Here is a 22505-nt window from a genome sequence, read left to right on the forward strand (position 1 = left end):
TTATCCATAAAATGCTAGCTTTAGCTCTGGGAAGTGCACAGGTGCTTAAACACTCATGGTTGGATCGTCTACCACCACAAGTTCGAGGCGTCATATCCATACATGATGGCGATATAGAGGAACTAGCCAAAAAGGCAGATAGATGTTTTCCTAAAATTCCACACCCATGCTGCTACACTGCGGATGATCTCTGAGCACTTTGTATGGCGTAACATGAAACAATGGTCCCGAGAATGCATCCAATGTCAGCGTGCTATAATTGGACGCTATACCGTGACGCCTGTTGCACCGATAGGAATGCCTGATGACCGATTCGCTCATATTATACACATCGACATCGTAGGCCCCCTGCCGATAAACCAGAACTTCTTAGGTGCTGAAGCTATCCCTATTCAAGAAATAACAGCAGAAGTCGTGTCACAGAAGCTGCTTGAAGCATAGATTTCTCGCTTTGGCATGGATTAATGCATTGCTTGGAGTGCAACACATTACGTTGTCAACTATATTCTACATAATGAATAAAAGTCGAAGGGAGAGGAGAGAGATGTTAGTCGACCAAATTAATCTCAATTAAAACCCTCTCGGTTAATTGCAAAGTTGGCTATTTAAAACACGCGTTCGGGAGTACGGTTACCTTAACTAGACCGGAGTCTGAATTTAATTAATCAAAAGGGTATCAACTTACCAAGAACGATCCATTCTAATGTGAGCGAGCGAGAGGGGACGGTCGGAGAAAGTGCCTGAAACAACAAGAAAAACACTGTAAATAAAAGTTGACACATTATTTGGCAACAGGATTGTCCGCCATATTGGATTCACGTCAGCTGTCACAAATGTCAACGTCAACTAGAGACCGCCAGGTTTGACATGTGATTTGTCAAGTATAAAAAGTCGTGACTAGTGGCAGTGTCGTGCATTTTCTTTATTCATAAATAATCATTATTTAAAAATTAAAGAAGGTGTCTTAATGCCCTAAATTTAGATCCTTAAAATATGACTTTGTAGAAGGATATTCTCCATGATCTGGAAATTTTGAAAAATCTACAATTTTTTTCTATACCTCTTACCTGTCCATTGCAGTTGTTGATTAGAATTGTCGAAATTGACCTGGTATTCGTCAAATTTGAACTTTTTAGAATAAATTGGGAATTTTTTTTCCATTATTCCTAGACATTTTCTCATGTAACTTCCAAGCTATTTGAAATATTCTCAAAATTCTTTTAGGATAGTATATAGGGCAGTCTATAGATGAATTCCGTGTGCAAAAAATGTTTCTAGCTAGAAAATTGGGTTCACTAGGACAATTTTTCTTTCATGCTAATTTCTTCCATTAAGTTTTCGTGCGTATTGGTTTAAAACTTTTTAGAGGACTTAAAAGGGGTTGCTATTGCTAGCAAGGGTGTTTTCTAAGGAATATTTTCATATATGAACCATTTCTGTAGCTCTAATACTTTCTGAGCTATAGCGAGTTTTACCCATTAGGATCTAGTGTTCGCTAAATTTGAAGTTTTTGGAATAAATTGAGAATATCTGGACATTTTTCCACACAATTTCTAAGTTATTTAAGATATTCTGAAAAATTCTCTTAGGGTAGTACCATCGTGCAGAAAAAAAACTGGGACAGCAACATCTCCTAAATCTCTTGGTCTATTAGAATAATGTTGTCAAGGTTGATTTTATAAGTAAATTATGACTATAATAGACCAGGAGACAATTCCCTACTTAAATTTTAATGTCAACTAGGCCGCCATGTTGGATTTATGGTAACTGTCATTACGTCAGCTGTAATTAACGTCAACTAGGCCGCCATATTGGATTTATGTTAACTGTCATTACGTCAGCTGTAATTAACGTCAACTAGGCCGCCATATTGGATTTATGTTAACTGTCATTACGTCAACTGTTATTAACGTCAACTAGGCCGCCATGTTGGATTTATGATAACTGTCATCAAAAAAATTATAGTATAAGCTGAGAGAGTAAATTATTTAATTAATTAAATTTCTTCTTTTAAGGCAATTATTTTATGCAATAAAAACGTTTTCCATCAACACTACCCTTACACCCCCCACCCACCCCACACATCTTACCAGTAAAAAAATCCTCTGCAAAATCCCTGTTTTTTTTTAAATGATATACGCATGGACCAGATAAGTTCTTGTTTTATGTTATTCATTATATTTGTTACATAGTATCAATTTTAATGTAGTTTTGACTGAACGTTTTAAATTTTAATCGGTAGATAACCTCCTTAAAATAACCCTATAGAAACATTTTGACACCCCGTATATTAAAAATTTTAAAAAACTAGACTAGTCCAAAGTCTTTCTTAAAAAAATGACTAAAATCCATAATAGAGGAGATAATTCCCTACTTAAATTTTAATGTCAACTAGACCGCCATGTTGGATTTATGGTAAATGTCAATACGTCAGCTGTAATTAACGTCAACTAGACCGCCATGTTGGATTTATGGTAACTGTCATTACGCCAACTGTTATTAACGTCAACTAGGCCGCCATGTTGGATTTACGATAACTGAATATGACCAAGTTTCTCCGGTTAACGTTTCCCCCAAATACGTAAATAAATAAGCCGCCATGACTAACAAATTCGTAAGGGCGATGGGGATTGAAACTCAATTTCCATTAAAATTCTAAAGCGCAATAAACTGCGCCCCGGAGGCGCTGCGAGGGAACGTTAATAAGCCCCGTTTGTTGTCATTTCATTAATTCAAATTTAGAGGGTGGATTGCCATATAAATACATTATGGCATTAAGACTGCGCAAGAGCATTACGTTGATTATTTTTACTCCGATGATTAACGTGAACGTTAAAACCGTTCGAATTAACCGCATTCATGTCACGTGTAAACTTAGTAAGTGACGTTAACGTAATCAGTTTTTAGCTCCGCCCCAGAGCGACGTTGTCAAGTGACTGACTCTATAATACGAAAACACGTCATTTGACATTAGAGACACCACATTGAAACGGAGCTGACGTCACGAATCAATCGCGGTTTCTCTCTCTCGTTTATTTCATCGGACATTAACGAGGAGAAATCGAAAACTACTCACTAATTCGCTGTCGTCAAGGGATTCCATTAGGGCCTATCGGATTTCGGGTTTGGAGGCGAGGGGGGGGGAGGGGGCGCCCGTAGGGTCACATGTCAAGTGCAAATTAAAATCATTTGTTTGTTCTAAATCTGGTTGCCCATACGCCAACTGTCATACTTGTCAATGTCACGCACTTGTTATAGGTTATATAGGCTGCCATAATAAAATACTTTATTTAAATACGTTCAAAATGGCTCTATTTGTGTTGGGTTGAACCCGGAAACGTGAGAGGAGCAGATACTTTTCATCTGACACGTTAATCGGCTTTCGGGAGCTGCATCCGGTTTATTTCCGGGGAAACGGACTTATTATTAATTTTCACTTCAGTTTTTGTTTATTTTCCGTATTATGTGAGAGGGATGATCTCTATATTGACGTTTTGCCCTATTCAAAAAGGAACCAGTGTTGCGAATATTACTAAGTACCCCGAGTATAAAATAAATGACGAGTCCTTACACAAACAACCCAAGCACACGTCATATATTATTATCGTTAAATATATGTTTATTAAGCTATTGAATATACGTATATCATATACTATTTTGCTTACAAAAGGGAGAAAATTTCGACTTACGGAAAATAAGTAGCATGTCAATAGATTTTCGTTTACTTTAAAAAAAATAGGTGTTTTTAGGAAAACTACCAGTGGTACCAAAAATCTGATTTCAGCATTAAACTGTCGAGGTAAAACTAGCTGAAAATGAGTACCATGTCGATAGATTTTCGATGATTTTTAAGATAAATTTGTGTTTTTTTGAAAAAACTATTAGTGGTACTAAAAATCTAACTTCACCATTAAATTGTTCTCGAAAAACTACCAGTGGTACCAAAAATCTGAATTCACCAATGAATTGTCCAGGAAAAAATAGTTGAAAATGAGTATCATGTCGGTAGATTTTTGATGATTTTTAAGATAAATTTTCGTTTTTGAAAAAAATAACCAGTGGTACCAAAAATCTGAATTCACCATTAAATTGTCCAGGAAAAACTAGCTGAAAATGAGTACCATGTCGATACAATTTCAATTATTTTTAAGAAAAAATTGTGTTTTTGAGGAAAATACCAGTGGTACCAAAAATTTTATTTTACCATTAAATTGTCCTGGAAAAACTAGCTGAAAACGAGTACCATGTCGATAGATTTTCGATCATTTTTACGATAAATTTGCGTGTTACCAGTGGTACCAAAAATTTGATTTTAACATTAAATTGTCCAAGAACAAATAGCTGAAAATGAGTACCATGTCGATACAACTTCAATTATTTTAAGAAAAAATTGTGTTTTTGAGGAAAATACCAGTGGTACCAAAAATTTGATTTCACCAATAAACTATTCAGGAAAAAGTAGCAAGTCGATCGATTTTTGGGGATTTTTTAAGAGAAAATTGCATTTTCGGAAAACCTGCCAGTGGTACCAAAAATTTGATTTCACCATTAAATAGTCCAGGAACAAATAGCTGAAAATGAGTACCATGTCGATACAATTTCAATTATTTTTAAGAAAAAATTGTGTTTTTGAGGAAAATACCAGTGGTACCAAAAATTTGATTTCACCAATAAATTGTCCAGGAAAAAATAGCTGAAAATGAGTACCATGTCGATACAATTTCAATTATTTTTAAGAAAAAATTGTGTTTTTGAGGAAAATACCAGTGGTACCAAAAATTTAATTTTACCAATAAATTGTCCAGGAAAAAGTAGCTGCAAATGAGTAGCACGTTGGTTGGTTTTGGATGATTTTTAAGGAAAATTTGTGTTTCTAAAAAAAACTACCAGTGGTACCAAAAATTTGATTTCACCATTAAATTGTCCAGGAAAAAATAGCTGAAAATGAGTACCATGTCGATAGATTTTCGATGATTTTTAAGATAAATTTGCGTGTTTGAGAAAAATACCAGTGGTACCAAAAATTTAATTTTACCATTAAATTGTCTAGGAAAAACTAGCTGAAAATGAGTACCATGTCGATACAATTTCAATTATTTTTAAGAAAAAAATGTGTTTTTGAGGAAAATACCAGTGGTACCAAAAATTTTATTTTACCATTAAATTGTCCAGGAAAAAATAGCTGAAAATGAGTAGCACGTTGGTTGGTTTTGGATGATTTTTAAGGAAAATTTGTGTTTCTAAAAAAACTACCAGTGGTACCAAAAATTTGATTTCACCATTAAATTGTCCAGGAAAAAATAGCTGAAAATGAGTATCATATCGGTAGATTTTTGATGATTTTTAAGATAAATTTGCGTGTTTGAGGAAAATACCAGTGGTACCAAAAATTTAATTTTACCATTAAATTGTCCAGGAAAAAATACCTGAAAATGAGTACCATGTCGATACAACTTCAATTATTTTTAAGAAAAAATTGTGTTTTTGAGGAAAATACCAGCGGTACCAAAAATTTGATTTCACCATTAAATTGTCCAAGAAAAAATAGCTGAAAATGAGTACCATGTCGATAGATTTTCGATTATTTTTAAAATAAATTTGCGTGTTTGAGCAAAATACCAGTGGTACCAAAAATTTAATTTTACCAAAAAATCGTCCAGGAAAATGTAGCTGCAAATGAGTAGCACGTTGGTTGGTTTTGGATGGTTTTTAAGGAAAATTTGTGTTTCTAAAAAAACTACCAGTGGTACCAAAAATCTGATTTCACCATTAAATTGTCCAGGAAAAACTAGCTGAAAATGAGTACCATGTCGATAGATTTTCGATGATTTTTAAGATAAATTTGCGTGTTTGAGGTCAACACCAGTGGTACCAAAAATCTGAATTCACCATTAAATTGTCCAGGAAAAAATAGCTGAAAATGAGTAGCACGTTGATTGGTTGTTAATGATTTTTAAGATAAATTTGTGTTTTTGGAAAAACTATCAGTGGTACTAAGAATCTAACTTCACCATTAAATTGTTCTCGAAAAACTACCAGTGGTACCAAAAATTTAATTTTACCAAAAAATCGTCCAGGAAAATGTAGCTGCAAATGAGTAGCACGTTGATTGGTTGTTGATGGTTTTTAAGGAAAATTTGTGTTTTTTGAAAAAACTATCAGTGGTACCAAAAATTTGATTTCACCATTAAATTGTCCATGCAAAAGTAGCTGAAAATGAGTACCATGTCGATAGATTTTTGATGATTTTTAAGATAAATTTTCGTTTTTGGAAAAAATAACCAGTGGTACCAAAAATGTAATTTCCCCAATAAATTATTCAGGAAAAAGTAGCAAGTCGATCGATTTTTGGTGATTTAAAAAAAAAATTGCATTTTCGGAAAAAATACCAGTGGTACCAAAAATCTGAATTCACCATTAAATTATCCAGAAAAAAGTAGCTGAAAATGAGTGCCATGTCGATAGATTTTCGATGATTTTTAAGATAAATTTGTGTTTTTGAAAAAAACTATCAGTGGTACTAAAAATCTAACTTCACCATTAAATTGTCCAGGAAAAACTAGCTGAAAATGAGTACCATGTCGATAGATTTTTGATGATTTTTAAGATAAATTTGCGTCTTTGAAGAAAATACCAGTGGTACCAAAAATCTGATTTCACTATTAAATTGTCCAGGAAAAACTAGCTGAAAATGAGTACCATGTTGATACAATTTCAATTATTTTTAAGAAAAAATTGTGTTTTTGAGGAAAATACCAGTGGTACCAAAAATCTGATTTCACCAATAAATTGTCCAGGAACAAATAGCTGAAAATGAGTACCATGTCGATTGGTTTTCGATTATATTTGGGAAAAAAATTTTGTTTTTAGAGAGACTATCAGTGGTACCAAAAATTTGATTTTATCAATAAATTGTTTAGGGAAAAGTAGCCAAAAATGAGTACCATGTCGATCGATTTTTGGTGATTTTTAAGAGAAAATTGCATTTTCGGAAAACCTGCCAGTGGTACCAAAAATCTGAATTCACCATTAAATTGTCCCGGAAAAACTAGCTGAAAATGAGTATCATGTCGATACAATTTCAATTATTTTTAAGAAAAAATTGTGTTTTTGAGGAAAATACCAGTGGTACCAAAAATTTAATTTTACCAATAAATTGTCCAGGAAAAAGTGTCTGCAAATGAGTAGCACGTTGGTTGGTTGTTGATGGTTTTTAAGGAAAATTTGTGTTTCTAAAAAAACTACCAGTGGTACCAAAAATTTTATTTCACCATTAAATTGTCCAGGAAAAACTAGCTGAAAATGAGTACCATGTCGATAGATTTTCGATAATTTTATCTATAAATTTGTGTTTCTGGAAAAATTATCAGTGGTACCAAAAATCTAAATTCACCATTAAATTCTCCAGGAAAAACTAGCTGAAAATGAGTACCATGTCGAGAGATTTTCGTTTACTTAAAAACCAGTGGTACCAAAACTTTGATTTTATCAATAAATTATTCAGGGAAAAGTAGATAAAAATGAGTACCATGTCGATCGATTTTTTGGGGCTTAGAAAAAAAATATTTTCGGAAAACCTACCAGTGGTACCAAAAATGTGAATTCACCATTAAATTCTCCAGGAAAAACTAGCTATAAATAAGTGCCATGTCGATAGATTTTCGATGATTTTATCTATAAATTTGTGTTTCTGGATTAGTGGTACTAAAAATCTAATTTCACCAATAAATTATTCATTCGTGGTGAATTTAGAAAACAAATAACCTCCCTGCAAGCTTCGAACAATGGAACAACAACCCCCTCCTACCCCTTCACCTACACCCTTAACAGGATTTTTAATTAGGCCCTTAATTATACCGAATAATTCCGCATCGAAAAATCCCCGGAGACGACGAGCACTCCACCGATAAAACCGTCAAGGGGTTAGTAGATGGGGTGGGTTCGATGCCTCTATCCCACCTAACTCTTGAAGGGCCACTTTACAGTGTTATTAAAAATTAAATTAACTTTTAGTTAATTAGGAGTTACCTTTCCTTCCCTCCACCTTCTTGAAGTTTTTTAGCACATGAGACTTACATTTATAGTTTGATTCACCATAATTCTTACTTGTCTCTGGTTTCATACATAGGCAATATATGGCAACGTCGGTACGGTTTTATGCAAGAAATACAACAACCTAACCTCCTTTTTATGCTAATGGATTATAAAACGACGGGAACGGGAGTTGGGAAAGTTTTACCCAAAAGCGGGTGAAAACGACAGTTTCCACAAGGGATCCCCCTTTTCGGGATCGTTTGTCCTAAAATATTGTTTATTCATTTCCTGCTGTTTAATCAGGGAAATGCAGCTATTTCCAAGGATTTCCACGGTAACCCTCTACGGGATTAAAATCTCTTCCTCTAGGGCTCATCATAAACAACAAAAACCATTATCCTCGATGACGTTCAGATAACAAACCACAGCATTTTTGCACTTTTGACAGCTGTCAACGTCAGACTGACATGTGTCATTCCAACAAGGCCGACGTTGCCAATTTAATTAACTTAAAGAGTCCCCCCCCCCCCCACCCTCCTCTCTTCAGCTCACTCTGTTCTATCTAGTTTTTATTTCGAAGGAAGCGCAGTTAGTAATTTGTGGCGAATGTACCATACAGTGAACATGCGCCCCAGATGCGTGAAGCTTGGCAACGCCGGCGGGGACCGATCAGCTGTGAACTGTCAAGAATCGCCTCGGGACCCGTTTATAATCGAAACCCCGTGTAATTAATTAAGTTCCTAAATGTAGTTTAGTTTTGTGATTAATAATAATCAATTAAAGTAAACTGTGAGCGTGCCGCAACGGCCACAAATTAATTTTCGTAACCAATAAGAAATTTAAATCGGCGCCATCTGACAAGTGACGGCACTTTGACAAGAGACATTGACTGTGACACTGACTGAACGACATATGCTGCGTTCTAGATTTTTGGTTGCCGGATATTTATCGAGCGCTAGCTTAACGGAAAAATCAGTGGTACTAAAAGTCTAATTTCCCTAATAAATTATTATTCAGGAAAAAGTAGCCTAGTCGATCGATTTTTGGGGATTTTTAAGAAAAAATTGCCAGTGGTACCAAAAATCCAAACGTAAATAACGAGCGTAGTTGCCAAGTATCTTTAGCGACACAAGACATCTCCGGGTAAAATTTACAGCGTTGCCGTTCTGTGTGGAAATTTGACAATTTAAAGAAGTTGTTATTAGTGATTAGTATGAATATAGTACGAAACAGTTTTAATTCAGCTAATTACAATAATTCATTATATCACTTTATTTTCTTCTGTTAAAATTGAGTAATCACTGGCAACAAGCAAAATATCCCCTCTGCCCCCTGTGTAGATATTGTGCTCGATCCAAAACAGCCAACTTGTATTCTAGTGTATTCAATGCTCTAATGATGACATCAGGTCATCACTGACTTCAACACTAGATATTTTAATAATTACTAGACCTACATGAATAAAAAAAGCACCTAAACCTTCCATAGCCCTTCCTCAACGAATATTATTAAAGCTTAAAAATGATTCGACTTAAGGCAGTTGAGATATTTAGCTGTAGGTTCGAATATCTCAGGACCCACTACACTTAGCTGAATGAAACAAACTTTAAAATAATCAAGAGACCCCATTACCTTATAACAAACCACGGCCCACTTTGACACACACACACACACAGGCACACACCAAAAAAACAAAAACCACCCGCCACCCCGTGTCCCTCTCACTTCATTTTCATTTTATACAAATCAACGGACAGCGACCGCCCCCCCCCCCCGCACCGAAACAACAACTCTGAGTTCGGGGGTGCAAAAAATTTAAACCGGCCGCGATAAGACGCTCTCCCCTTCCCCCCTCCCCACACCGGGGTATCGACCAGACGAGAGCGTCGCGACGCACGCGTCCTTCTATCGGTTAGTGAACCGAAACACCCCGACGCCGCGGAGTTACGAGGGACGTAACAAACGAACGCTGTCGCACGATACACTGTTTTGATAAGAATGACGTCTCATATAAATATTCAGTCAAAAGGCAACAACGCGCCAGGTATTGACAAGAATGACGTTTGTCGAAGAATAATGTCATAAAGTCAAATGGATGTTGATTGTTCGGTTTACTGTCTCGAGTCGAGGGAGGACACAAATAATTTAAATGAATTTACATTCGGGTCGGATTTAATTGGAAAACCTCTCGGAATTATTCATAATCAAGTTTTCAAGATCGTGGTTAACGCCGCATTTTTTGCATTCATTTATTTAACCTGGCTGTCAGATGATACTCGTGACAGTTGACAGTAACGAAATTCTTGACAACTGACGTTGGCCGAGACGAAGTTGTTGACAGTTGACGTTTATGAGGTTGACAGATGACGATACCTTGACAGGTGACAGTAATGATCGGTTTCTTAAAATCTGAGAAGTTATACCTGCACTGCTAATGCATAGGGCCACGATACCCAAAAATTACCACTGCCTGGTGGACGCCATTTTTATAATCTTCCTCCGTTTTTTTTGGGGATTCACCACTTATATGTCATTGACGCTGCGCTTTTTACATTCAAGCGATTAAAAGTCAACGATCCGTCAAAGTCTGTTAAGGTGCATGTTCACCGATTGTCCTGAATGAGCAACACGCTTTAAGGTATATATTTACTGATTGTGCTGAGTGGTAACAACCATTTGCTTGGTGCCCAGATCAATTTTTTCTTTTTTTCGAGTGTATTTCTGTTGTTTACTTTTACTGGTTAAACCCATATTTTCATGATTAATTAATCTACAATTCAATCAACGCACGCATTAATGAACCTACAATTTTGTTTATGTAACTCCCCATTGAGTCACATAAATCTAATCTTGTGGAAATTAGGAACCTTCAAAGCAAAGTATTGTGGTTAATTTGAATTATCTGTACAATAGTACAACTTTTATGCACAGATCTCACCTGATCTGAATCCTCAAAACTGAGAAAGGGTGCTACAGTAATCTCTTGGATTTTCTTGCCATTTTTAAACCACAGAGGATAAATTGCCATTTTTTTGGCACCCTCTAGGACCAATTACTCACTCATCCTATGATGATTGTAACAAAATTCTGAATTTTTGATAATTGACGTTGACCGAAACGAAGTTCTTAACAGTTATTTATGACGTTGACAGATGACACTTGTGACACTTCAATCAATAGTCCAGCACTAGTAGTTAGTATATATATCCCATCACTACTACTCGAGAATGACAGCATTGACTTAGACATTTCTGTTACATTAATGTTAGCCTAAGAACATTTATTGCAATAAAAGTATTGAATAAAATATTCAGTTTTACGTGGAATTTATTCCGAGACTTTCATTCACCTCACACATTCATGGTAACAAAATACTCGACGAGAACTTGACAGATGACAACAATGACATGTCTAGTAATCATTATCCGACTGTGAATTCGCTCTAAGTGAATTCCTATTAAAATGTACAGTTCGATGGTCCCAAGATCGATACGAGAATCGAGTTATCGCGGAAGCGGGGCTAATCACGTTTCGTCGCTTATATCGGACAGGGCTGTAAATGACGTGTAAAAATTAAGTGCAGCTTGATGGCCAATTAAGGCAATTTTTTCTAATATAGGCAAGTAAGTAGAATTTCTGGTTTTTACTCTAGGACCATGCACAACCTTGGCAACGCTGTTGCACGTGTCTTTAAGAAGTGGTCACTTTAGGGCATAGTGCTATCAATGTCACTTTATTGTACAAATTTCTAGGATAATTGGGAACATCTTGGTAAGCTGGCAACAATGGCCGTGAATAATATTAAGGTGTTTGTTAACGCCGACGTTGCCATTTTACCCGTAAATTCTCGGACTCACCTTAGTCGATCGAAGTAGTAGGAAACTAGGTTTGTCTGAAACAGATAAAAACAAAAAATATTAAACTGAGCGAATAATGAAAGACCGTAAAGTAATAAAAATTGCGACGATTATTAATGGTCCCAGCTCGCGGCCGTCATCAATCAACCAACACTCGGGAGGGTGCAAATCATGCCCGCCATTACTGAGATTTTTCGGACGCGTTTCACACCCTTTAATGAAAATACTGGCAGAATCAATAATTGTACCCTTTAGTACAATTTTAATAAAATTTGTATTAATTCCATTTAGTACAACCATACAAACTTATATTAGTTAAAAAAAAATTGTACTAGTGCGTGGCCCTTATCACAATAATTTAGAAATGTCTTAGTTATGCGCCATTCTTGATGACTTAAACATTTCTTAGATCTGTCATAGGTCTGCAGCTAGTAATATGTAAACGTACCTTTAATCTTCTTCATCTGTCATTAATGTCAATGTCAGTCTTGTCATTTATAGATGTCTTTTTTTTTTTGAGGTTAGAATCTTAGTTGTGCTCTCTAGCATGTTTTTCGAGTCCTTTAACACACATGTATAAGTTCTATATTACAATAAATTAATAATAGTAATTAGTGATAAATACCATTTGATCTACGCAATTTTCCCCAATAATTGTACTTAAATTAAGACTCTTTAGTGATGCCTTTGGCCAAATATAAAGCGTTTGTCCGACATAACCTCAAATTATTCATGACGTGTTATAAAAAAGCGAACGCGTCTAGACCCCCGACTCTATATAATATTAAATTATTTTACCCCCAGAAATTTATGGAACTTTTGTTACGGTTTGGATCGTTGTAGCCCCCCTGAAATTCCTGAAAGCGAGTAGTTAAACCCTTTTAACTCCCTTGTCCGTCAGGATGTCACTTTAGCCATCAGTCCAACTCCACCAAGGTGGAGGAAGGCTTGCATTATTAAGTGGAAAGAGATTAGGAAATGGAAGGTTGCATCTGGGAAAATTAACTTGAGTTAATGTTGCCCCAATTTGATTAGTTTTCCTTTACCTCCCCAGTGCACTCTTCGGGAAGAGAAAAGGGTAAGCAGCTAATATCCTATAGTTGGATCCATATATCTTTGCGTTCGCGTCAGCATTCTTTACAACTATTCAAGACAATTAGTATACTATTATAGTAGCTTTGATATACGTCGAAAACTTACTCTATAGAGAGTTGCTCATGCCCTGAAAATCAGCTTAAGAACTGTAACCAAAGATCAAAAGACCTGAACGAGGATACTAAAATGGAGTATGCACAAGGCATGCGGCAGAAAAGAGGACCGTAATACAGATACTCAACAAAACACAACGAATAGCATGTCTGGGCATAACAGGAGCGATGTCAACAACGCCGACTACTGCCCTAGAGAACCTGATAGGACTAAGCCCGCTACACTTAGTGGTACGGGCTGAAACTATATCGGGGGCGAAAAGACTGCTGTCAAATGGCGCAACAATCCTATCGAAAGATGGGCACAATGCCTTATTTGACAAGATACAGGACCTTGAGCGCCTGGCCCTAAGAACAGACAGAACCAAGGTCACATACCTAGACAAACCTTTTGTCATCAAAGAGAAAAGGGGACCACTGGACGCAGAAGCGGACAGGCTCAGGCAAAGAGGTTATACTCAGTATGGCACACGGCAACCAAACGATCCAAGATCGGGGTAGCTGTGGGCATGGTGGAGGACGAACAACAGGGCAGACAACTCATGCTAAACCTGGGCCTGGAAACAACAAATTTACAGGCAAGCATAATAGGAATTCAAACCTGTGTCCAACTGATAAGAGAAGGGCTGCCAAGAGGCAAAACCTTCGCAATTTTCACAGTTGCACTACAACAGTTCGAGACTAAGTCAAGGACTGTGCAAAGCTGCTGGGAGGATCTCAGGAACCTCGCCGAAGCGCAAAATAGGCCAGAGATAATCCTAGCAGAGAATATGGGCTGCAAGAAGGGCTATCCAACTTGCAACTCAGGGAGCCAGCAACAGCCTGGTAGGCCCTGAACCAACATGTTGTTGTGTCAACGATAAGACCTGGAAGAGGGAAATCGGCAACTGATGGCTAACAAACCAGAACAAATCCTACTGGGAACAGCTGCCAAAGATGGAACAATCCAAACAACTTATAGGCAGCCCACCCTTCAAGAAGGGTGAGAACATACTGGGCCTCTCCAGACAACAACTGCGAAGGGTCGCGGGGCTATTTACAGGCCATGCGCCCAGCAGGAAACACCTGCATACGCTAGGGAAATCAGTTACCTCGCTATGTAGGGGATGCAATGAGGAGGACAAAACAACTCTTCACATACTGTGCTTGCATCGTGAAGCATTTAATCAAACCAGGGCAACATTCCTGGGGGAAGAGAAACCCTCACCAGAGGGTATAAGAAATTTACCACTGGGCACAATCCTGGACTTCCGAAGTCGAGACACCTAATATACCTTCAATGAGAGCAGCATTTTTCAGTAAATATATGGAAAATACACATTTAGAATTTACACTTCGACTAGTTTTTCTCGATGAAACATATGGGGCAACAAAATGAAATCATGGCAAGATGATAATGTAAAGAGATTGTTCCTAGACCAGGTGGATTTGATGGAAAACGCTTCATGGTATTACATGTTGGACACAAAAGTGGTTTTATAAGAAATGCCAGTTTGGTTTTTGCTAGTAAATCGAAACTGATGGATTATCATGGAGAAATGAATAGTGAGAACTTAACAAAGTGGGTAGAAAATAAAGGAGAACCATCTTTAATTGTAATGGATAATTGCTCCATATCATTCAGTTGAGTTGGACAAGCAACCATCATGTTGAAAATTGTTGAGTGGCTCGAGAAGAATGAAATTCCATTTGATAAGCAGATGTTGAGCTTGGCAAAGTTACACGAAAAAACCGAAGAAGTATAAAATAGATCAATTATTACAGGCAAACGGACATGAAGTTTTAAGATTGCCACCCTACCAATGTCGGTTCAATGCTATTGAAACGATTTGGGCAGATACAAAACATTATTATAATACACATATTGGTGAAGTTGGGCATACAGATGAAAACGTTTTAGATATGTGTATGTCAGAAGTATATGGCAAGCAAAAGTGTGTCACCCCGACAAACTAATTTAAACCCTGAAGTCATTATCGAAGAAGTTCCAGGGCTTATTATCCACCTAACCAATGAAGAAAGTGACAGTAATGAAAGTTCTAGTGAATCATTATTAAATGAAAAATTATAGAAATAGATAAGACAATGTTTTAATGATGATGGGTGAACGCAAAGATTCGTTGATCGAACTATAGAGATCGTTATTTTTGTGCTCAAAGTTACTGTCTTACCAACTGAATAAATTAAGAGTTATAAAGACATGAGCTGGCTCCCGAGGCGATTCTCTAATGGCTAAAACCTACTTCTTCGAATCTCCCCCCGTAATATCGACCCGCGTCCATTTTCCTTGGAGCCGAATATCCGGGCCTCTCTCTCCATATTAAGAAATATTAAGGCATAGATCACGGTTATTGTTTTAACCTCCTCCCCTTCTATATGGGGGAAGGGAAATCGAGAGGGTTAATGTTCCGGATGTCGCCCGCTTAACCTCACATATTCCTTCAGCAAATTGTTTTTAAGACCCTCTGCAAGGGGGGCTTGAAATAGATCAGATCGGGTCAATTAGATGTCCCAGTAGTACAACATGGGTCTGAAGGTTGCGTATGGCGGGGCGGAATAGTCTGACACCCAAGATGGTCGACGGATTTTTATATCTGACGTTAATGACATTTTAACTGTCGTATTTGATGGGGATCCATTAAAAAAATATGAGAATAATGATGAAAAGCGGCACAGGCATATCACATGAGAAGGGTCATCAATCATCCCTTTGGGGTGTTCGGATTAATAAGGGAGGTATTGTTGTCTACTATAGGATGTTTTTATGTTTCAATTTTCAGTTTTTGTTCTCATGTTTTCCTATAATTGAACCTTTGGTTTGTTTACATTTTGTGCTCCATAAAACCTAATAAATAAAAATATTGGTTCTTGTATAAGTTAATTGATAATAATTTTATCCAAGGACTGTTTAAATATTAGCATATTTAACTTGTATTGATCCTCAAACCTTTAACGACTTCATTGCCACCATATCATTAAAAAAATTCCAGATTCAAATGTCGACCTCTCTGCACTTCCTATGCATTCATGCCCCAATTCATTTTTTCTTAGTCCCATTACTCCAAGTGAGGTTAATGAAGCAATAACTAGTTTAAAACATTCTAGCTGTGCCATTGACCTTAATTTTCAACTTTAATTTGACATTAATTAAGACCAGATTGACTAAGAACATCTTGCACCCTGGCCTGTTTGGTTTTAGGACTGGTCTATCAACCACCCGAGCAATAGTCGAGGGCTTTGCGGGGGGGGCAAACACACTGCTCTCAACACAACTCTGTGCGACCTCAGTAGATCCTTCTGAATAGAGTTCCAGAGGCTAGGCTTCAGAGGAGTGGTCCTCACTTTCTTCAGTTCTTACCTTACTAATTCAATGCACTGGAAACTATGGTAATGTCTCTAGTATTTGTCCTGTAAAGTTTGGAGTCCCACAGGGGTCAGTCACCGGGCCTATACTATTTATACATTATTTTAATGATCTGTGTACCTTGCTTACATCATCTGAGAGTCTCGAGGAACTACATGACTTCTGTTATATCAGGGGCCAAGAAGTGGTTCGAGGGACATAAACAACTTGGCTTGAACGAAGGCAAAACTCAGAAGGTAATTGTGTCAAGATGATGGGCTAATATAGATAGCTTATGCAAAAAACTCTCTTCAAGCATATTTCTTCTGAGACAGACTCATTAAGAGTGTTTCGACTCCACTGTAGACCATTTTTCATAAAATTTAAAATTTTAACCCTTGCTTGTATATACATTCTTAACTGTCTTGTTGAAATTTATAAAAATAAAATTTTACTAAATTTGCTAATTATAATTACTTTTACATGTAAAAATTAATTTCTTTGTATATGATAATTCTATCCATAAGCAAAAATGCTTGTTAGAAAAAATGAATGTAGAAATCTCAAGGTGTAACTGCAGTCAAACTTGTGGAAAACAAAAAATGTATAATCAGCATTATTAGTAAATCATCGCTAATAAAGTTTCTGAATCATTTAAAATCTATTAGATGTCACTATAATGCATTAGTTAAGCCCCCTTTGGAGCAAGCATCTATTGTTCGGGGGCTTCCAGTGGAGGTCCACATTAATACTATGATGGAAAAAGGTACAAAAGAGATTCTTAAGATATTTGCTTACAAAAAGTACAAAAAATGTTCTTGGTTCTTGTTTTGAATGTAGTACATACATTTGTAATGTTTATTGAGGTTTTCCCATGTATTCAATAAATAAATAAAATTATATCAATATTTAGAACAATGGGAAGTTATTAATGAAACCTATAATAACTGTTGGACGAGTCACACAGAATTCAAACATTAAATTAATATGACGCTCTCTGTGCATATTGAGCCTTATGAAGAGGGCCTTACATTAATTCGAGTCCTCTCCAAGTAATACTTCCTTGAAACAAAAAAAGCATATAGCAACTACTGATAGAACAATTATTTGTGTACAAGTTGGCATATGAAACACATGTTATTTTCAATGGAAATGGGGTATGTATTGTAATGATACAGGGGGCTCCAAAAAAGAAAATGTATGCTCTTATAGTGAGTAATACTGCAGGGTAAGGAACCTTAAATTTACTAAAGTAAAGCAGTTTAAATGGAAAATACACAGAGATATTGTTAATAAGGTTTTTACTGCTGTCTTTATAAAAATCATTGGTTTTTAACAGGAAATCCCTAACAATAAAACATCTTAAACTAACCTCAAAACAGAGTGATTACTTGTCAAAATTCCCAAGTGGGTTATTCATCAGATTCCAAAGAAACTTTTGTTCCCCCCCGAATTAGCGAAACGTTCCCTGTTGGCACACGATCCAGCCATTTTCAGGGAAAACTTGACAGGATTTAATCGATTTCTTGCCGCCAAAGCACAAACCACCCATCCGAGGAACACCGAACTGTCGCAGGAAACGAGAGTTTCTAGTGATAAACTTACCAATTGAACACGATGGGAGGAGCAGGAAACGGGTCGCGACACACTAAAATAGTTCAATTTTCAACACAAAACATGGAAAAACTGAAAATCCCCCCGCGGAAAATTAATAAAACGGACGAGAGTCGGAGAGGACACACACAGACCGACTTCTGGAAAATCGGGGAAAAATATCGTCCGTCGATAAACTGTCATGCGCAGAACTGTCAAAGTGTTTTTTTGCGGCGTTGCAGGCACGGCCGTCCAAGCAGCTCTATGACGTAATTCTCTTTGTTTTATTTCAGGCAATCGTTAAATTTTTTTATTATTAATTTATTATGTTCCCTTCATACGCACAATATTCCACAATTCCAATGGATAAAAAAGTTAATTTTAAGATCGGCCAATATACCTAGACTTGGCAACGCGGTCTAACAAAAACTGTCATATACGTCAAAAGTTTGACGTTTTACTTAATCAGCTGACGTTTGTTTATATTTTTATTTATAAATATACTGTTAAATAAACCTAATATCTATTATTATGCAATGGGTAAGAAACTTATGCCGATTATGTGGCGAAATCGGAGAAGTCTGCTATCATTTATTCGACCCGAATTTGAGGCTCGACCTAAAAGTTAAAAGATGCCTAAACTTAGAAGTACTATAGCGACAATTATGAGTTTTTAGCCATTTTAAGCCCTCATTTGTAGATTACCGAGGATGACTATAAACCGAAGGAAATCTGCGGCTTGTGCTACAACAAAATCAACGATTTCTTGCACTTTATTGACACAACCGTCACCACCAGCATGAAATTTGAATCAATGTACTACTCAAATAACTATTACATGAATGATAAATACCCTTATACGGATAATAATTACAAGCAGAGTGTAATTGTCACTAATCACCAACAGCCCAACAAGCCTTCAATAGAAAATCCAGAAGTTATCCCTTATATCGGTTACGAACATGACATACAACCGGACATGGTGAACTTATTTGATTGTGCTGAAAAACAGATGGGGCAAAGCGAGTTTTTGCCCTACAGCAGCGACCCCACAAATCTGGTTTCAGTCGATGCAATAAAGAAATCAATTTCAGGCCCGACCCAACCGAAACAAAAAAAAACCCACTCCTACAAATGCCCCCACTGTGATAAAACATTCCTAAGAAGACTTAACCTCACCTCCCACATATCCAAGCATACGAACATTAAAAACTTCCAGTGCCCCAGCTGCCCCAAAGCGTTCGCCGTGAAAACCTTACTGACTCAACATCGAAAGGTCCATTCGGAGTTGCACCGATGCCACTTTTGCCACAAAGGATTTCAATCGCCCAGTAAACTTTCCCGGCATATGTTAACCCACGAGTTGAACAAACAGTTCGTGTGCCCCCTGGAAGGTTGCCATAAGGAGTTCTCGGAGAGGGGCAACCTGAATCAACACATGAAGAGCCACAACAACGAGAGAACTTTTATGTGCCATTTATGCGATAAACTATTTAAAACCCAAAGACATTTGAGGGCCCACGTGATGAATCACACCAGGGACAGTCAGTTCGTTTGCGTTTATTGCAACAAGGGGTTTAAGTATAAACATAATTTAAAAAGTCACCTTGTTAAACATAGAAAATAGAGAATTAGTTTTGAGGTTTCTTATTTATTTGCCCTCGTATTGGGTGCCAACCGGGTCGGGATTGTTATCGGTGCACCCTCGTATGCAACGTCAAACTTTGACGGTTGACATTGACATGTTTATATTGACATTTTTTCAGTTTAAATGTTTATAAAGCATATTTTTTTTGTAAAATTTTACAAATTCCAATAACATCAGGATGCAACTGTAATAATATTAATAAATAAGGAGTGCTGAGACGTTATACCGTTTGATGGAGGCTCAAGAAAACAAAGATGAGGTGGGTTTACGTTATTATACTCGGCACAAAATGCTTCTTGCAAGTCAAGTTATTTATACAATTAAGCCTATCGCTTTTTTGCTTCAGGAAGACCCAAAACCCTTAACACCATTAGACTCGGCCTTAAACGAGCTGGGCATGCTAGCAACCGGAGCAAACTCCCGTAAAGAGTATTTTAGCGAAATCCGAACCCGAAACTATTTGAATATGCTTACGATTAATTCTAGGTACGTAAGCAATGTGTCTATAGGGTTCAGGGTGAGACCTAGCACGCCCCACGTCAGGTATAAACCGTATCAGATGCCTCAAAGGCATAGGTGAGCCCTCGGGTGTTTTTATGGAAACCACGTCACTCATATCTTACTTGTTTTAGAACAAAATCAGAAAATAACGATGCAACCGAAAACGCTTCGACTGTAGCCCAAAAAATCGTTGAAGACTGCTTAACGGATTCGATAGTACAGATTTCCCAGTTAAAAAAGGCGAAATCTTTGGAGTGCATTATAGCCGAGGGCGGTAGTGAGTGTAAGGAGCCGGTCGAAGGGTTTTTTAAGGGCCACAGTGATTTGGAACAAGTGTCCGATGCTGTACAGAAGCTCAAAGTGGACGAATAACTAACTGTATAGTATGCAAAATTGGCTAAAAAGGGAGTGGATCTCAACGAAAAAAAAAAAAGACTAATAATTAATCTGCAAATTGTATTTTAGCTCCCTATTGCCATCATGAATTAATTTTGTTTTTCTGATGATCGAGTGTGCTACAGTCATATAATTGTATAAATTCTCTTTGTTATGTTTAGTATTGTGCTACAGGAATTTTTGTTTTTGTTTAATTTTTAATATAAGTAGGGTAAGCATCAGTGGATTGTTTCATTAAGAGAGAAAATGTGCTTGTTTTACCAGTGATTTTAGGAGAATACTAACGCAGGTAAGTACACAAATTTTAATATAAAGGGATTTAGAATAATATAACCTAAATTGGGGCCCTCGAACAAAATGAACTTAAAGACTAGACCCTGTATAGATAGATAATAATGTATTTATTAAAACCCTACCAAGTAACTAAACAAAACCAAACTAACCTAATAAAATTAAAGTTACGATAAAGGCGGTACCAAGATACATGCCAAAATAAGATTGAGTATAAGGACTAGAATAGCGGATTATAAGATTAATTTAATTCCACACTAAGTAGTCCTTCTTTAATAGGCAGTTAAAACATTTGTATTGAAAATATCTATATCACAAAGTGGGATCACTTTATTGCATTTAAGGGGTGATAGACTCGCCAAATTCACATTAAATAACTAAATAGTGTTTGTAGGTCTATTAATTAAATTCAGATTAAGTACTATATTTTTTATTGTTCACTATATTATATATAAAAATAACAGACCGAGCATCCCTCCTTTGACTATGTTGAAATTAGTCGACATACTTCTGTAAGACACTATATTATAATGTTTTACATAAAGATACCTTAAAAGTCGCTTCTGAACTTTGTTACAATAAACCTTTTCTTGAGGTGACCATAATATTATATAGCTGCATACTTAAGGTGAAGTCGAACTATTGCAGTATCTGTTTTGATCCAGCTCGAGTTTCTATAATAAGAAAACCCAGTGCCCTATATATGCTTTTTTAATATAGTAATATCCTGATAGGTTTGATTGCCAATAAACCCCCAAGACTTGGCATTCAGTCTTTCTACTAATTACGATATTAATTAATTTGTAGATACTCATCTAATATAGGTAGGGCTATTTTTTCGGGTAAAGCTGACTGATTACATGACACTGATTGATATTAAGACACATTTTATTGTGAATCATTAAGAGCAGCAACATTGAACACACTTGGGTAGATTGTAAATAATTGCAACAAATGTATGTTTGTATCTGAAAATTATTTTTCTACTTTTACCTTTTGATTTCTACTCTAATTGCATAAAGCCACATACCAATTTATAATTAAGTAAGGCATGATCAACCCCATCAAATGCCTTCGCACAGTCAGTTATAACAACATCTAGTCAAGCCTTATTATTACAAACTGCTTGTGAGGCAGTATCGGTCAATGTGAGGGTAAACTCTCGAATGAACTATCCGAGATACTCCTTCGCACACTATCCTGTTCTGTGTCATCTCTTTTCCCACCCACTTGAACTGGGTTCTCTTTTATTAACTCCTCTGTACAGTACAGCTAACATCCATTTTGTTGCTTTTCATACTCTCATGTATGATCACATCAGAGGTAAAAACCCATGTTGTTGAATAGCAAATTTGTCATTAAAAGCTTGTATTATTAAATAAAATATTGTCAAAAAGATATTAAACCAAACAGAAGTAGAACCTTAAATGAATCAACTTTAACTACAGAATACGAATAAAATAATATCTAATAGGTAGAGCAGCACTATTAAGGGATATGAGCGATTTTCTGGTAAGGGATAAATCACTTACCTGACGAGTCACATAACCAGCATTAGAAGAAGGTTCCCGACAAGGCTTAGAAAAATAGAGGGAATAGAGAAGAGGGGTTCACAAGAATTAGTATTTTCCCTT

At 36.5% G+C, this 22505-nt stretch overlaps 2 protein-coding genes across 6 annotated transcripts in view; one reads left to right on the forward strand and one right to left on the reverse strand.

The window, feature by feature from the left end:
- Positions 1-18197, reverse strand: part of LOC126746689 (stress-activated protein kinase JNK) — a 54995-nt gene extending 36798 nt beyond the window's left edge. Inside the window, exons 1-3 of one of the 3 annotated variants that reach the window (XM_050455023.1) lie at positions 18048-18191; positions 11892-11926; positions 686-740 (exon numbers count right to left, since the gene is read on the reverse strand). The gene's annotated coding sequence lies outside the window, so the exon portion shown is untranslated. Of the gene's footprint in view, positions 1-685; positions 741-11891; positions 11927-17814; positions 17947-18047 lie in introns of those variants that run through there. The other 2 variants (XM_050455024.1, XM_050455025.1) reach the window with 2 other exon arrangements.
- Positions 18198-18360: 163 nt separating this feature from the next.
- On the forward strand, positions 18361-20801 carry LOC126746692 (uncharacterized). Of its 3 annotated transcripts, none has more exons than XR_007663948.1 (4): positions 18361-18683; positions 18736-19942; positions 20030-20112; positions 20170-20259. XR_007663948.1 is itself a non-coding variant. In XM_050455029.1 (4 exons), exons 1-4 carry the CDS (start codon positions 19916-19918, stop codon positions 20554-20556), a joined length of 441 nt encoding a protein of 146 aa, XP_050310986.1. In that variant the 5' UTR covers positions 19727-19915; the 3' UTR covers positions 20557-20801. The 3 variants fall into 3 exon arrangements, 2 of the variants coding, with proteins under 2 accessions (XP_050310986.1, XP_050310985.1); XM_050455029.1 differs by lacking the exon at positions 18361-18683 and adding an exon at positions 20316-20801 and having other exon boundaries at positions 19727-19942; XM_050455028.1 differs by lacking the exon at positions 18361-18683 and adding an exon at positions 20316-20801 and having other exon boundaries at positions 19751-19942; positions 20030-20259.
- The last annotated feature ends 1704 nt before the right edge of the window (positions 20802-22505 follow it).

This window comes from Anthonomus grandis, chromosome 18 (genome assembly GCF_022605725.1).
Source record: "Anthonomus grandis grandis chromosome 18, icAntGran1.3, whole genome shotgun sequence".
NCBI lineage: Eukaryota > Metazoa > Arthropoda > Insecta > Coleoptera > Curculionidae > Anthonomus > Anthonomus grandis.

What these genes read in the sequence shown, in the direction of transcription:
- LOC126746692 (XM_050455028.1), top strand. Translation starts at nt 19,916, where the DNA reads ATGGAGGCTCAAGAAAACAAAGATGAG. An exon ending in CTCAAGAAAACAAAGATGAG is followed by an intron (nt 19,943 to 20,029) that starts GTGGGTTTACGT and finishes TTTTTGCTTCAG; the next exon opens with GAAGACCCAAAACCCTTAAC. An exon ending in CAGATGCCTCAAAGGCATAG is followed by an intron (nt 20,260 to 20,315) that starts GTGAGCCCTCGG and finishes TACTTGTTTTAG; the next exon opens with AACAAAATCAGAAAATAACG.